The 16,746-nt window shown below is 44.2% G+C and overlaps 1 protein-coding gene across 2 annotated transcripts; it reads left to right on the top strand.

Moving 5' to 3' along the window:
- The first annotated feature begins 1,074 nt into the window (after positions 1-1,074).
- Positions 1,075-16,142, top strand: LOC309327458 (uncharacterized protein). 2 transcript variants are annotated; one of them, XM_081836749.1, is made up of 12 exons: positions 1,075-1,636; positions 2,495-2,659; positions 5,141-5,305; positions 7,012-7,176; positions 8,535-8,702; positions 9,510-9,674; positions 9,873-10,040; positions 11,613-11,777; positions 12,280-12,444; positions 14,526-14,663; positions 15,593-15,749; positions 15,936-16,142. In XM_081836749.1, exons 1-11 carry the CDS (start codon positions 1,558-1,560, stop codon positions 15,727-15,729), a joined length of 1,680 nt encoding a protein of 559 aa, XP_081692875.1. In that variant the 5' UTR covers positions 1,075-1,557; the 3' UTR covers positions 15,730-15,749; positions 15,936-16,142. The 2 variants fall into 2 exon arrangements, with proteins under 2 accessions (XP_081692875.1, XP_081692876.1); XM_081836750.1 differs by lacking the exon at positions 8,535-8,702 and having other exon boundaries at positions 1,077-1,636; positions 15,593-16,142.
- Positions 16,143-16,746: the final 604 nt, after the last annotated feature.

Here is a 16,746-nt window from a genome sequence, read left to right as displayed (position 1 = left end):
AAAATACTCAAGGGGTGTGCCTTGGGTGAAAGGGTGTGACCTGGAGAAAGTTTCAAGGGTCAGACAGAGAGGTTTGGAGGACCACATCTGGCCCACAGTCTTGCTTATGTATAGCTGCCCCATACAATTGTGTGGAGCACCTACCTGGGAACAACAACTACAACTCTTTCTAGACATCCATGTGGGTGTTGAGGTGGAAGAACGAGCAGGAGGTATGATATTGGGGGCATGGCCTCACTTTTCATTATACCTGTAGAAGACTACATCATGTGGAGAAAACATGAAGAGGTTTTTAGTATACTAAATTGGCTGATATCATTTCCTCTCTCTGTGGCATCAGTTATGATATGGAATGCCCACATATCCTTCCATCCACCTTATTTCTAATTTTAAAACCTAGGTCCAGATGTGAAGGTAGAGAGTCCATCTTGCACCTTCCCTTTCATCTACAAGGGCAACTCCTACAGCACATGTACTACAGAGGGCATGAGTGATGGGAAACACTGGTGCGCCACCACCAGCAACTATGACACGGATGAGAAATGGATGTACTGCAATGTCACAGGTAGGAAGAGGACAGCAAAAGTGTTTGGGTTGGTTTAGGAGAAGGGTGTTCCTCTTTGTTGCTTGCGAAGCAACATTCCACATTTTCCTGGATGCTGCTTGCAGCTCTGGGTGTCTGTAGATATTTTATATTCTCTGTCTATAATCTGACACAAGCTATTTTCTTGGGTGCTCCGCAAATGTTTAAATCACTTCTTTTTATATTAACATCCAGGGCCAGATTCAAAGGCAGAGAGTCCAACGTGTGTTTTCCCCTTCATTTACAAGGGCCTATCTTACAGCACATGCACTTCAGAAGGCATGAGTGATGGGAAACTCTGGTGTGGCACCACAAGCAACTATGATGTGGATAAGAAATGGGTGTACTGCAATGTCACAGGTAGGAAGAGAACAGCAAAAAGTGTTTGTGTTGGTTTAGGAGAAGGGTGTTCTCCTGCAGATGGGTGGAGTGATGGGAGACTCTGGTGTGCCACCACAAGCAACTATGAAGCTGAAAGGAAATGCCCTAGAGCAACTTTTTTCTCTGCTCATGGATGTAAGAGCCTCAGTTCATCATGGATGACCATCAAACAAATAATTGTCCTGTTCCTTGCTTAGAACAGAGGTGGGTACATCTCAGATTGTATGTATTCCACTCTGGAGTGAAAACGTGTATGTTGTGTGCTGACAGAAAATCTTCCCTATAGGTAACCTAAGATGATAACTACTACTGCTTTGAGAGGTCCACAAATCCTTGCCCCAAGTGCTATTTTTCTAGAAAAAGAGGTGCTGGAACTCACCAGGAAGCCCCCCTTGTTTTCTTATAATGGCAATGGTACCCACCTGAGAGGTGCTGGAACTGAGTTACGGTGAGTTCCAGCTGAAAAAGCCCTGCTTACACCCATCTTCTTTTTCCTTTCAAATTCAGGGCCAGACTCAAATGGAGAGGGTCCTTCCTGTGTATTTCCATTCATTTATAATGGCAAGCCCTACAGTGCATGTACCACTGACGGCATGAGTGATGGGAAATGCTGGTGTGCTACCACTAGCAACTATGATTTAGATAAGAAGTGGATGTACTGTAATGACACAGGTAAGAGGAGAAGGACATATGTAGACTGCAAATGATAATTTATGACAGTTCTCTCCATTTGCATTGAAATGAATGGAAAGTGTAATGGGATAAGGGGTTGCTTGTGCGTAAGCGCCAAAACGCTCCCAGTTGCGTAGTTGGTTTCAAACTCTCCCTAACCGGACAGCCATAAGTTCGTGGCTGCCTTAATCACTGGCAGAATCTGTCAGTGGGCGTTTCCTGAACTTCTTCCAACATAAAAGTTCTTTGACAGAAAGTCTCCTCCTTGATTCCCTGCGCGACAGCTTTCTGCGCAGAGTGGGCGTTCCAAGGGGAGGTCCTGAGCTCTCACCGCTGGTCTCGCTGGAAGCGTCTCTGAGCCTTACCTCCGACGCTGTCTCCTCCTCCCCTCCTTCTTCAGCGGAAGCCCTCCCTCTTCCCCGGCTGGTTCCCTCCTCAGCATCCGAGGGTCTCCCAGCATCTGAGAGCCTCTCCACCACCCTGAGCTCCGATGGCAGTTCCCTGACAGAAAGGGATAATGTAAATACAACATAATCTGTGTCATCCATTATATAATATATGTAAATTACACAATTTTGCCACAGTGAACAATAACATAATGTAGTTTTGGGTGGAAGATGAACTGAAGCAGAATGGAAACTGTGCTGCATGCAATGAATACAGGGCAGGTTGGGAAAATAATACCTTCTTGCGTCCCTAGTGGTACTTAAGAAGCAACATTCCACGTTTTCCTGGATGCTGCTTGTAGCTCTTGGTGTCTGTGGATGTTATATCTTCTCTATCTGTAATCTGACACGAGATATTTTCTTGGGTGCTACACAAATGTTTGAACCCACTTCTTTTTATGTTAACATCCAGGGCCAGATCCAGAAGTAGAGAGTCCAACGTGTGTCTTCCCTTTCATCTACAAGGGCCAATCCTACAGCACATGTACTTCAGAAGGCATGAGTGATGGGAAACTCTGGTGTGGCACCACAAGCAACTATGATGTGGATAAGAAATGGGTGTACTGCAATGTCACAGGTAGGAAGAGAACAGCAAAAAGTATTTGTGTTGGTTTAGGACAGGCATGGCCAAACTTCACCCTCCAGTTGTTTTGAGACTACAACTCCAGCGGTAACAGCACCAGTGGTCAGGGATGATGGGAACTGTAGTCCCAAAACAGCTAGAGGGCCAAGTTTGGCCATGCCTGGTCTAGGAGAAGGGTGTTCCTCTATGTCTGATCATGCAAAAGCAAGGAACTGCAGAGGTTTAAGGAAGAGAGCACTCTGGAGACAAAGAAGGACAGACGTCATAGAGGTGTATAGAATTAGCCTAAAACTGATGGATGTTCTGTAATGTCACAGGAGGAGAACAACACAACATAGGAAGCTTCTACATATATTGAGTAAGACCATTTGAAATACTAGCTCAGTGTTTTCTACATCACTTGGCAGCAGCTCTTCAGGGTTTCAGGCAGGCAACCTTGCTTGCGGTTGCTAGAGGTTCATTCTGGAGTCATCTGCATGCAAAGCAGTTGGCCTACCACTGAGCTACGAGCCTTTTTCCTTTCTGGAGTAGCCAAGTTCTGCTATCACTGGCTTTTGGGTGGGCTAGCGCTGGCTGTGTCACGTAGTTTTGGCAGTCATTTGCATTTTTGTGTCCTTTTGGTGATATAGTTAGGCATTATCATGTGACATTTATGTGATGTTGTAGTTTGATTAGTGCAATGCGTTGCTTTATTTTCTTTTCATTTTTGTAATTTCAAACAATGTTTGCTTCATTGTTCATTACATGCATTATAACATTTCTATTCACTTGGAGCTTCTAGATTTAGATAGAAAAGGGACATTATAAATTTATGTCTTGCCAAATGCAAGGTGGTTCTTTTAAATGAGATCCAGAAGTAATACAAAACACAAGTGAGTGCAAAGATTAAAGATTTTATTCTAAACAGCAAGCAATATATACAGTGGTACCTTGGTTTACGAACTTAATCCATTCCGGAAGTCTGTTCTTAAACCAAAGCATTCTTAAACCAAGGCATGCTTTCCCTACTGAGGCCTCCCACCGCCGGTGCCCTTCCACCATTCGGCTTCCGTTCGGCTTCTGAGGCAAAGTTCACTAACCGGAACACCTACTTCCAGTTTTGCAGAGTTCATATCCTGAATTGTTTGTTAACAGGGCTGTTCGGAGACTGAGGTACCACTGTACATACCAAGCAAGTAACCTCAATGTGACACTTGGAAGCCCTCAAGAAGTGGCAAAGTGACTCCCCCAGGTAGCCTTAGTTTGCACGGCCCTGTGGCCATCAGTCCATGCATGAGCTTCTTAGACTCTGCTCAACACCATCTGAATAATAGATAGCTAGCCCGTTAGCCTGTGTGGCTTGCTCGACTGGCTACATGCAGATTATTCATTAGCCACCTCTCCCAATACCTCATGTTCTCCAAACAATGTCTAACACCAAAGAAGGTGAAGGTACCCAACACTATCACTATCACAGAATATTTAGTTTAAGGTTACTGGCAAAATTTTAGGCCACAACTTTATTGAATTACAGAAATGTGAGCGGTGTTGGCATAGACTATATCGGACTCCTGCCCGCTTTGCAGGTAGTCAATAAGGGTAAACCACCCCAATAGGAAGCCACATCGGGGGAACCCGCCTATAGCTTTCCTTGGTGTTCCCAGAGGCCTGGCATGGCCCTAGCCCCTCAAGCGGACTTCGGACAGGAACCAGGCCCTGGCTTCCTTTAATGGAATACCCTTGGTCAATGGAGGGGCAGGTGATGGCTGACCTCCCCTCCCCCACAATTCAATGAGCCAATGCCTAAACGCCAAACCTTACAAAGTTGTGACGATTGCTAAGAGGTAGGAGAAAACCAAGTGGCCCATGCCAATTTGCCAAATGGAAAAATTCCTACCTGGCCCCTGTCCCAAGACAGGTGACCAACCAACCTCCAAAGCAAGGCCAGAGAACACATAATTACAGGGCGGGTGTGTGGGTGTTTGGCAGTGTGAATCAGGTGCATAGCCACATCGCGCTGCTGCTTTTAAACTCCTCACAATCTCCCTGCTCAAAAATGATTGGCCAATAGGTCTGGGGTGATTGTGATGCCACCCTGGCATAAAAGCATTACTCTGCCCACGCCAGGGTGGGGGGAGGAGCCGAGCTGGGGGCCATGATCCCACTTCTCAGCCATCAAAGAGCTAACAAGAGATAAGAAGGGGAAGGAACGGAGGCAGGAAAGGCAACCATGTTAGATCACTAACTCCTCGATACAATTTATTTTCTGGATAGATTGCCCATACAATGTGAGAACTGCATAATAAACTGCTTCTCCTCCATGTCTACCCCAGTCTTCTTCAACTTCCCATCATCCCTCCCCATTGGTTAAGCTGATTGGGAAAATGAGATGGAATTAGCAAGTCTTGGAGAACAAGCAAATAGAATAATGAAGGTATGTGCGAAAGTGTTCCATTCTTTAAGAACATTTCTTCCTTCTATCTGTTCAAAAACCAGGGCCTGATGAGAGTGTGGAAAGCCCGCCTTGTGTCTTCCCATTCATCTTCAAGGGCAAGTTTTACCTCAGCTGCACTGCAGATGGGCGGAGTGATGGGAGTCTCTGGTGTGCCACCACAAGCAACTATGAAGCTGACAAGAAATGGAAGTTCTGCCAGGACTCAGGTAAGCTCAGAGAAAACAGAGGAAGTGAAGGTTCATCATTCCCATTGGTACCAGATGGTCACACTGGTGTGGGCCAAGCTACTTCCTCAGGAGCTCTGAACCCACTGGTTTCCTCTTGTTTAGTGAAATGCTAGGATTTCATTAAAATTACAGTGTTTTAAAGGAAGCAATAGCATGACAGCACACAAGCTGTTCAGTGGATGATAGTCTCACTAGATAGGCTACATCTAACTTCAGAATATACCGTATTTTTCACCCTATAGGACGCACTTTTTCCCCTCCAAAAATGAAGGGGAAATGTGTGTGCATCCTATGGGGCGAATGCAGGCTTTTGCTGAAGCCTGGAGAGTGAGAGGGGTCGGTGCGCACCAACCCCTCTCGCTCTCCAGGCTTCAGGAAGCTACCCGCAAGCCTTTGATGTGCGGTGGGAGTGCTCACCACGCTCCGAAGGCTTGAGGATAGCAGCCTGCAGCCCGAAGCCCGGGGAGCGCAGCGCAGATAGCAGCCTGTTCTGGGGGCTGGGGTTGGGGGAAGCTCGGGCATCCCCCGCCCCAGCCCCACGCCTGGGGTGAAAAATAATTTCCCCCCCCTTTATTCCCCCCCCAAAAAACTAGGTGCGTCCTATGGGCCGGTGTGTCCTATGGGGCGAAAAATACGGTAATCTTTATCCTTGCTAGCTGGAAGAGTAGCAGCTTTTCAGCCCCAATCCTACCTGCTCTACCCTCCTCTAATTTTTTTTTAACCCAATGTATTTTGTCAGTGACCTGATGCATTTTGATTTTCTTCCTATCTACAAATAATCCAGAGGTTACTGAATGGAGATAACACTTTATGTTTCTTACAGGAACGGGGCAGTTGTCTGGATTAGGGCATATCTGAATCCCACCCCATAATGAGAGGAGCGTAAAGAGCTTTGGGAATGCAGCAAGCATAGCACGTCTGAGGATAATATGGTGGTGGGCAAGGATATATTTATAACATTTCTTACCTTCCCCTTCACCATAAGGTCGTGGGGCAGGTTGCAACAATACAACCATACAATGATAAAAACACATAAAGCAAGTTTATACAAGAATAATAACAAGAAAAGCAGCACAATATAGGTTAATTCGGGAGGAGTTGCCACCAGAGGTAAGGGTTGGGGCCTTCACAGTGGTAACACATTGGGGTGACACACTGACTATGGAATGTTTTTATAGGGAGTTTCACTGCAAGCCTACTTTAATGTCATTTCAGCCCTATCTGATTTCATTTTTTAAAAAAACTCTGTGTTTTCCCAGTCCCCTCTTATGATAGGGCCTAGAGGTACTTTTTTCTCTGCTCATGGATGTCAGAGCCTCAGCTCATCACGGATGACCATCAAACAAATCACTGTCCTGTTTCTTGCTTAGAACAGAGGCGAGTACATCTCAGATTGTATGTATTCCACTCTGGAGTGAAAGTGTGAAAGTTGTGTGCTGATAGAAAATCTTCCTCTAAGTACGGTAACCTAAGACAATAACTGCTACTGCTTTGAGAGGTCCACAAATCCTTGCCCCAAGTGCTATTTTTCTAGAAAAAGAGGTGCTGGAACTCACACGGAAGCCCCCCTTGTTTTCTTATAATGGCAATGGTACCCACCTGAGAGGTGCTGGAACTGGGTTACGGTGCGTTCCAGCTTAAAAAAGGCCTGCTTGCACCCATTTTCTTTTTCTTTTTAAATTCAGGGCCAGACTCAAATGGAGAGGGTCCTTCCTGTGTATTTCCATTCATTTATAATGGCAAGCCCTACAATGCATGTACTACTGACGGCATGAGCAATGGGAAATGCTGGTGTGCTACCACTAGCAACTATGATTTAGATAAGAAGTGGATGTACTGTAATGACACAGGTAAGAGGAGTAGGACATATGTAGTTTGTGTTCATTTAGGACAGGGGTGGGGAATTCTTCCATCCAAAGGGCAGCTGACCCTTCTATTTCACACGTGATAAATTCTCCATGGATTTTTGAACATTGAGAGAAATTATAGGAGTGGGGGGAGGCATTCAGAACATATTGTACAGACACTGTTGCAGTTATATTGGTTGTCTATTTGTTTTGGGAATTTTTTTTAAATTGTGGCATTGATCTTTAAAGCCCCTAAATAATTTCAACCAGATTATTTGAAGGACCACCTGTGCTTATAGGAACCTACCCATTTCTTAAGATAAGCCTCAAGGAGCTTGCTCAAAGGCTCGCTGTCAAGGCCCATTCGGCTGGTAGGCACTAGAAACAGGGGCTTAATCATTGATGACCCCATAATTTCTTTTAACTGTTCTGAAGGGGATACTTACTGCCCCATCTTTGTTAACTTTCAAACGGATCTTTAAACCTTTTCATTTCTATCTGAATTACACTAACACCCTTAAACAGATATTGAACTGTTCTGGTTTGTAATTTGCATTGTATTGTATGGATTTTAAAAATAATTCATATATGGTACACGCAGTGGGGTGTTCCTTTCCTGGCTATGGCAGTGCTGTCGCTTGCTGGAAGTGGGGTGGGGTGGAGCAGCAGGGTAGCAAGGTTTGGCAAGGGTCAGGAGTGTCAGCTTGGCCCTGCAACTGTGGGTACCTGAGGCCATGGTGCCATGCAGCTTGCATGGCCCTGTCAGTGAAATTTGTGGGTGTCTGGCCCCTTCATGGGTAATTTTGTGGGTGCTTGGGCACCCAGGGCCCCAGGGAGTTGGCACCTATGACAAGGGTAGTGGACCCTACTCTATGTGTGTCTGCATTGGCTTCTGCTAACCCAATGCTTTCTGCACCCTCACTGCTGTGCTGCCCTAGCTCACCCTGGTTCTGGCAAGTGGACAGGAGCAGTACCCCACCAGACAGACACCATCACTAGACAGACAGACTTTCTGTCCTTCATTTGAGCTTTAAAATACAGTGGTACCTTGGGTTAAGTACTTAATTCGTTCCGGAGGTCTGTTCTTAACCTGAAACTGTTCTTAACCTGAAGCACCACTTTAGCTAATGGGGCCTCCTGCTGCTGCTGCACCGCTGGAGCACGATTTCTGTTCTCATCCTGAAGCAAAGTTCTTAACCTGAGGTACTATTTCTGGGTTAGCAGAGTCTGCAACCTGAAGCAGATGTAACCCGAGGTACCACTGTATATAGGACTTGTATCTCAGAACAAGAAAATAAGTTAAGACGTCTAAGAGAACATTTCTAACTTTAAGAACATATCATCTATTTGTTTAATGACAGGACCTGACAAGAGTGTAGAAAGTCCACCTTGCACCTTTCCATTCATCTTTGAGGGCAAATTGTACGTCCACTGCACTGCAAGTGGGCGGAATGATGGGAGGTTGTGGTGTTCCACCACCAGCAACTATGATGTCGACAAGAAATGGAAGTTCTGTGAGGAGGACTCAGGTAAGGCCCCAAGGAAGTAAAAAACTTGAAGAAAACAGAGACAAACCTTCAGCAGTGAGATTCAGAGGGGCACAGAATGACTGCAGATTAGTGATTGCCATTGCTAAAAGGTGGTTAAATGTGTTGGCAACTCTTGGGATAAATTGTTATGTTTGCATGTCATCACAATGGGCTCCAGGTCTTCCACTCTGATCCCACTGCATTCCTTTAATGAGTTCCTGTCACCAGGTGCCAAAGCAGTAATGGGAGTAAGGGAAGGAGATAAATATTTGGGCAGCACCTAGGGATGTTAGAGAATTTCAGTAAAAATGGAAATGGGAGTGGAAATCACCAATGTTCTTTTATTCATCCCATGAAAAAAAATCCAGTGAAAAAAATCAGTATTTGTTATTGTTTCTGCTTTGAGACTGCAAATGATACTTTATGATAGTTTCCTCTATTTGCATTGAAATGAATGGAGTGGGATAACATAATGACAACATAATCAGCGTCATTAATTATAAAACTTATGTAAATTACACAATTTTGCCACATTGAACAATAACATAATGTAGTTTTTGGTGGAAGATGAACTGAAGCAGAATGGAAACAGTGCTGCATGCAATGAATACAGGGCAGGCTGGAAAATAATACCTTCTTACATCCCTAGTGGTACATCAGAAGCAACATTTCATTTTTTCCTGGATGCTGCTTGCAGCTCTTAGTGTCTGTGGATGTTATATCTTCTCTATCTGTAATCTGACACGAGATATTTTCTTGGGTGCTCCACAAATGTTTGAACCCGCTTCTTTTTATGTTAACATCCAGGGCCAGATCCAGAGGTAGAGAGTCCAACTTGTGTCTTCCCTTTCATCTACAAGGGCCAATCCTACAGCACATGCACTTCAGAAGGCATGAGTGATGGGAAACTCTGGTGTGGCACCACGAGCAACTATGATGTGGATAAGAAATGGGTGTACTGCAATGTCACAGGTAGGAAGAGAACAGCAAAAAGTATTTGTGTTGGTTTAGGAGAAGGGTGTTCCTCTTTGTCAGATCAAGAAAAAGCAAGCAGCACTGGAGGATTAAAGAGGAGAGTACTCTGCAGACAAAGAAGGACAGACATCATAGAAGTGTATATAATTAGCCTAAAACTACAACATTCTCCCCCCCCCTTCCTTCTTGAAACAGGACCAGATATAAGCAAGGAAGCTCCCAAATGTGCCTTTCCATTCATCTTTGAGGGCAAGTTGTATATGAATTGCACTGCAAGTGGGCGGAATGATGGGAAGCTGTGGTGTTCCACCACCAGCAACTATGATGTCGACAAGAAATGGATGTTCTGTGAGGAGGACTCAGGTAAGGGCCTGAGGAAGTCTAAAGCTAGGAAAAGAAAATAGAGACCAGCTTCTAGCAGGGAGATTCAGAGGGGCACAGAATGAATGCAGATTAGTGATTTCCATTTCACATGTTCACGTATCCTTTTCTATCCTTTAGATAGTCAAGTGAGAGGCATTATCAGAGTTCAAGTACACATTCTAGCTTGGTAAAAATACTCAAGGAGTATGGCTTGGGTGAAAGAAGGTGTGACCTGGGGAAAGTTTCAAGGATCAGACAGAGAGGCTTGAAGAACCACATCTGGTCCACAGTCTTGCTTATTTATAGCTGCCCCATACAATTTGTGTGGACCAGCTACTTGGGAACAACAACTACAATTCTTTCTAGACATACATATTTAACATGTGGGTGTTGAGGGGGAAGAACGAGCAAGAGGTATGATATTGGGGGCATGGCCTCACTTTACATTATACCTGTAGGAAACTACATCATGTGGAGAAAACATGAAGAGGGCTTTAGTTTACAAAAAATCAATAACACAAAAACTGAACTGCATTGATCTGATACAAAAAAATGAGTGACTCCAATGTTAAAAGACAGCCATATATGTGTGTCGAGTTGTTCCCTCAGCATGTCATATTTATTCAGAGACCTCAACTTCTGACTTGTGGGGATTCTCTATCTACCAAAGCACTTCTAATACTTGCTTAGTTATTTTGCATATTTCTCGTATGGCTCTTGTCCGGAATAATTGGATTTTGGGGCATTCCTACCACACGTGGAGGTATGTGCCTGTGGAGGTGCATCTTCTCCAGCATTGTGGTGAGGTTCCTGGGTGTATTTGTGCTAGTTTCCTTGGTGTTTGGTACCACTGGTAAGTGAGTTTCAGAGTGAGTTTTTTCCTTTTCGTTGATATGGATTCAAAGGGAGGTTTAAACCACATTCTGGTCCACTGAGTGGGGTTAATATCATAACGTATGTCGTCCTCCCATTGTTTTTTGATTACGTCTAGGGGGATTGTGGGATTTTGGAGTAGTATTTTGTATATTGCGGATACTATCCATTTGCCATGTCCCTTTGTTGTTAGGAGGAGGTTTTCGAAGGTCGTCAGGGTTTGCTGACATAATACCCCACACATACATTAAGTAAAATAGAAACATTGCTACCCGACTCTACCCCCACTCACCCTGGCCCTCTCCACCTCTTCCCCCTTTTTCTTCCTAATGTAACACTAATGTCTCAACAAATGAAACTGATATGTAGAAAATGTAACTTGAAAAAGAGACATTGCACATACTTTTGTAAACCAAGAAGTCTTTAAAAAAAACGTTAAAAATACCTCGTAAAGCACTGTTATCTAGCAAAAAATAGTCATGGGGGAATTAAATATAAATAAATATAATTCAATTAAATTAAATATTAGGGGACCAAAATAGTTTTTGGGGCCCTAATATGCAGCAAAATTTAGCTTCTTGGGTGTTGTGTATGGGCATATGGATTGGCTGATATCATATCCTCTCTCTGTGGCATCAGTTATGATATGGATTGCCCACATATCTCTCCATCTACCTTATTCCTAATTTTAAAACCTAGGTCCAGATCTGAAGGTAGAGAGTCCATCTTGCACCTTCCCTTTCATCTACAAGGGCAACTCCTACAGCACATGTACTACAGAGGGCATGAGTGATGGGAAATACTGGTGCGCCACCACCAGCAACTATGACATAGATGAGAAATGGATGTACTGCAATGTCACAGGTAGGAAGAGGACAGCAAAAGTGTGTGGGTTGGTTTAGGAGAAGGGTGTTCCTCTTTGTCTGATCATGCAAAAGCACGGAACTGTGGAGGATTATGGAGGAGAGTGCAGACAAAGGAAGATAGCAGGGCCGTCTGTAGCATATGTGCTGCTGGGGTGCGAAGATCCACCCAGCGCCCCCAAATTTAGTTTAGGGGGAGTGAACTCAAAATTCACCTGTAACAACAATGCAGTGGAAAAAACTGCTTTTGTTTCCTGACTCATCGGGAATATTTGATGCTATGGAGTAACAGAGCGATGGTGGAGGCGGGCGGGGACTTACACTCCGTTTCTTTTCACTGCTGCTGATTGCAAGGGACTGGTTGGCACCCCCCAGAATTCAGTGCCTGGGTGCCCCGCACCCCTTGCACCCCCAGGTAAAGTTGGCCCTGGAGGACAGGCATCATAAACGTGTATATAATTAGCTGAAAATTAGCCTCTCCCCACCCTTCCTCTTTGAAACAGGACCAGATATAAGTAAGGAACCTCCCAAATGCATCTTTCCATTCATATTTGATGGCAAGAATTACAGCAGCTGCACAGAAGATGGACGGACTGATGGGAAGCTGTGGTGTGCCACCACTGCCAACTATGATGCAGATAAGAAATCAATGTTTTGCACCATCACAGGTAAGAGACAGGCAGAGGAGAAAAGTGGAGAGACATACCTTTTCTCTGAGGCTCATTCTTTACTGCAATTAAAATGGAAATTCATGCCCCCTTTTCTCTTGGAATGCAATTGCTGATGAATCATCAAAGTCTACAGCTTTCCAAAGGAGAGCATCAACATTTATCTGTTAGCAGATAAGCTCATTAATGATACTTGATCTGCTTATATCACATCTAGATGAGGGACATAATCCCAATGTATCTGGTCACCACACTCATCTTTGGTCACATTATTTTCACATTTTGACTATGAGGTTTTCATTGTTTGTGTGTGCTGGAGGTTTAAATGTGTGATAGGGCAATATAAGTGCCAACTCTACCCCATCACCCATTTTCTTCACCAAAGGTGCATGTGCAAAAATCACTTTGTGGTGACCTTATTGCAACAAAATATAATGAGCAAACTGGACCGCATACATTTATACATGTGGCAAATTGCTCACCACTATATCTTCCGTTTATACAAGAAGAATATTCCTTGTTCTACCTTGTATCCATAATTATGAATGGCCCTCTAAAGTAGAACATCTGCTGCAAATACTCCCCCCTTCGGTGTTAAGGAAGGGTTGGGATTAGCGAGTGCTTCCTCATTTGGCTTGCTCAGTACCTTATTATGACACTGTCATTAAAAAAACCATTTATGTCCATGTAATACTGAAGAGCGACTACTCTGTATAGGGCAGCAAAGCCTGTGAAAGTAAAATACATGCATGAGAAAGAAGAAATTTTGTGGCTGTGAAGAAAGGCAGGGTGGCTGGAATCTAGCTATTTCCTCCTATGACAGTGTTCTTCGACTTTGGGTCCCAATATGTTGTTAGGAGAGGGACATGGGTGGCGCTGTGGGTTAAAGCCTCAGTGCATAGGACTTGCCGATCATCAGGTTGGAGGTTTGAATCCCCGCGGCGGGGTGCGCTCCCGTTGCTCGGTCCCAGCGCCTGCCAACCTAGCAGTTCGAAAGCACCCCTGGGTGCAAGTAGATAAATAGGGACTGCTTTCTAGCAGGAAGGTAAACAGCGTTTCCATGTGCTGCGCTGGCTCGCCAGATGCAGCTTGTCATGCTGGCCACGTGACCCGGAAGTGTCTGCGGACAGCGCTGGCTCCTGGCCTATAGAGTGAGATGAGCGCACAACCCTAGAGTCTGGCAAGACTGGCCCGTACGGGGAGGGGTACCTTTACCTTTACCTTTTTATGTTGTTAGGACTACAATACCCATCATCCAGAGCCAGCTTGGCCAAATATTCAGGGATAATGGGAGTTGTAGTCCAACAACATCTGGAGAGCCACTATTAAAGGCATCAACAAAGAGGGAGTTTTAGTTCAAGGTTAAGCCTTTTAAAAGGCAAGCATTAACAGGAACACAACCAGTTATTCTAAGGATCACGGAAGAAGAAAACAGTGATATTTGCCATGCGAATGCCATTGTTCTCTTGATTTTTGCTGCCATCTGTTGGTGACTTAATATTGCTTCTGGTTTAAAATTAGTTTAATTGTTATGGTGTCACCAAGGAATGACAGGAGCTCTAGTTTCTAAGAGGCACCAGACACTTTCCAGCAATGGCTGTGATTCCAGAACCCCAAAAAGGACCAACCTGGAATTTCTGCAGTTAGGAAAGTAATGGGGAAATGCAGTGAAAAATGTGAATCAGGATGAATGCTCATTGTTGTATAACCTTTCCACAAACAAAGCCCAGCTCTAAGTTAGCCTTTGCATAAACTTCGTAGAAGCAAATCAAGATGAACACTTGTCTAACCTCTCTGTGAACAATTTGGAATGAATCTTCAATAAAGACCAGCCATAGTCTAATGTCTGTGTAAGCTTTCTTTAATCAAATCTGGATAAATGCTCAGGAAACAGGTCACCTGGAAGCAACCTAAGAGAGGGGATTCTGCAAGGAATTAAGAAAACTCAATATAACATGTTCCCATAATTGCAGTTCCCAGGATTCCTGGAGAGCATGGTGCTTGTTTAAAGTAATTTTCAGTCTGAGATGCAGTTGTGGTCTTACTACAACTCTCTTCCCCACCCCTTCTTTTCTATTCAGAAACAGGCTGTGTCTTCCCTTTTATCTATAAGGGGAAACCTTATGAAAGCTGCACCACCCTGGATAAACATGAAGGAAAAGCTTGGTGTGCCACCACTCCAGACTACCAAACTGGCTTGAAATGGAGATTTTGCAACCGTGAGCAGATTGGGAGGGCAAATAAAAGGCCAAGGGTGGGGTGGGGGTTATTTATGTTTCTATTTGTAGGTCAGACTAAAGACCAGGTCCAAGTCTGGGTGCATGGAGCCTATGAGTTGAGACCATACAAAATCTTTACTGCTTACTTGGCATGGAAGTTAAGGCATTTGTCATGCCTTACAATTTCCTGGTGGTTTTGGAGCACAAGATTGTGCCTTAACTTTCATCTGAAACACAAGGGGTTTTTAAATCACTGAATAATGTTATCATAGGTAGAAATTATGGGAAATGGTAGACTAAAAGTGTGAAACTTAAGTAGGGATGACAAAAATATACTAGTGAAAATAAAATAACCAATCTGTTATCTTAAGAGAAAGATACACTTTTCAAAATTGTGTATACCTTGGAAGCCAAACACCTTGGCACTCGTACATTTTGTCTCCCGAATGCCACAAACCTGGAAGTGAGTGTTCCGGTTTGCGAACGTTCTTTGGAAGCCGAATGTCCGGCACGGCTTCAGAATCAATGGCTTGATTTTCAATGGCATGCCTTGGTTTCCAAACAAGGTAGAACTGTACAGTGGTATCTCGGGTTACATACACTTCAGGTTACATACGCTTCAGGTTACAGACTCCGCTAACCCAGAAAGAGTGCTTCAGGTTAAGAACTTTGCTTCAGGATGAGAACAGAAATCGTGCTCCGGCGGTGCGGCAGCAGCAGGAGGCCCCATTAGCTAATGTGGTGCTTCAGGCTAAGAACAGTTTCAGGTTAAGTACGGACCTCCGGAATGAATTAAGTACTTAACCCGAGGTACCACTATATTAGGAGAAATTTGCACTTAAACAGTGAGAGTAACCAAAATTGATAGACTTGCCCATCTCTCAGGTTATCCTCTTCAATCCGCTTTTTCTTTCTTTCTTTCCATTCAGAATTGGACTGCGTCTTCCCCTTCATCTTTCGTGGCAAGTCATACGACAGCTGCACCAAAGCAGGACGCTCAGATAAAAGGAGTTGGTGTTCCCTCACTAGCAATGCTGACACTGACAACAGATGGATTCTGTGCTGATTCAAGGAGAGGAAGTTCAGGTGGGGATGGATCACAGTGGAACTGAGGGATGCTTCCAGACAAGCAGAGATGAAGAAATTGGTAGTAAAGTCTAGTAGCAGACATGTCATGTGGGGTTGCTGGTTCATGTGTTTTGTCTCATATGCAGGTCAAGGCAAAGAGATTTTATCTTAACCCACATGCTGAGACTCTTCCTGTATATTTAGCTCTCTTTTCAGTTTGTGTCCAAAGGAGCTGACTAACCAACTACCTGGTCTTGCTGAGATGTTTGTAGTTTCAGTTTGGATGTTCCTGACTCTGAACGTTGAGGAGGTCAACGAAAGAGAAGATCAACAAATGAACCAAGTCCAGCTGTCTTTTTCCTACTTTGATGAGTTTTGTAGCTGGGAATAAAAAATCTCTCAGACTTCCAATCTGTATGCCTTCTCCTTCTACCCCCCCCATTGATATTTCTGAAAATCTTCCTGTCCAAGGTGTTTCTTAGCAGCTGTGGTGTGCAACAACTCTAGTGCAGAAGAAAGCAGGCTTGAAGCTTGCATATTCTACTAAAAATTAGTGATCCACCAACTGGAGTCAGATGCAAAAGTCATACATTAAAGAGCATGGTGCTTCTGAGCTACTGCTCAGAACTGAGCTGGGCTCAGTCTTTTCACTCAAAATCTGCTTTCCCAGCATTCTTCATTTCAACAGTCGAAGGAACAAGGTGAGGAGCCATTTCATTGTCCCTATTGTTAAAACAACTCTGAGAGCCACATATCCTTGCTGATCTACTGCATATCAACCAGACACCTGTCATTAGATCTGCTCATCCTGACCCACCCATCATTGCTGCCTTGCACTTACCCTGTATAAAGCAGAGACAAAGGATTGAGTTCTCACATGCATGCTCCTTACTTAAGGACCACCACAATCAGTTATGGACTTTAGATTCATAATTCTGATAAAGGAGTTGGCATGGGAATCTATTGTTGTTTGGTATTAAACCATTGCTGGCTTAGAGATGAACTACTTCTGAAT

Source organism: Podarcis erhardii (genome assembly GCF_964252035.2).
Source record: "Podarcis erhardii genome assembly, chromosome: 13".
NCBI lineage: Eukaryota > Metazoa > Chordata > Lepidosauria > Squamata > Lacertidae > Podarcis > Podarcis erhardii.
This window is presented reverse-complemented; position numbering and strand designations above follow the sequence as displayed.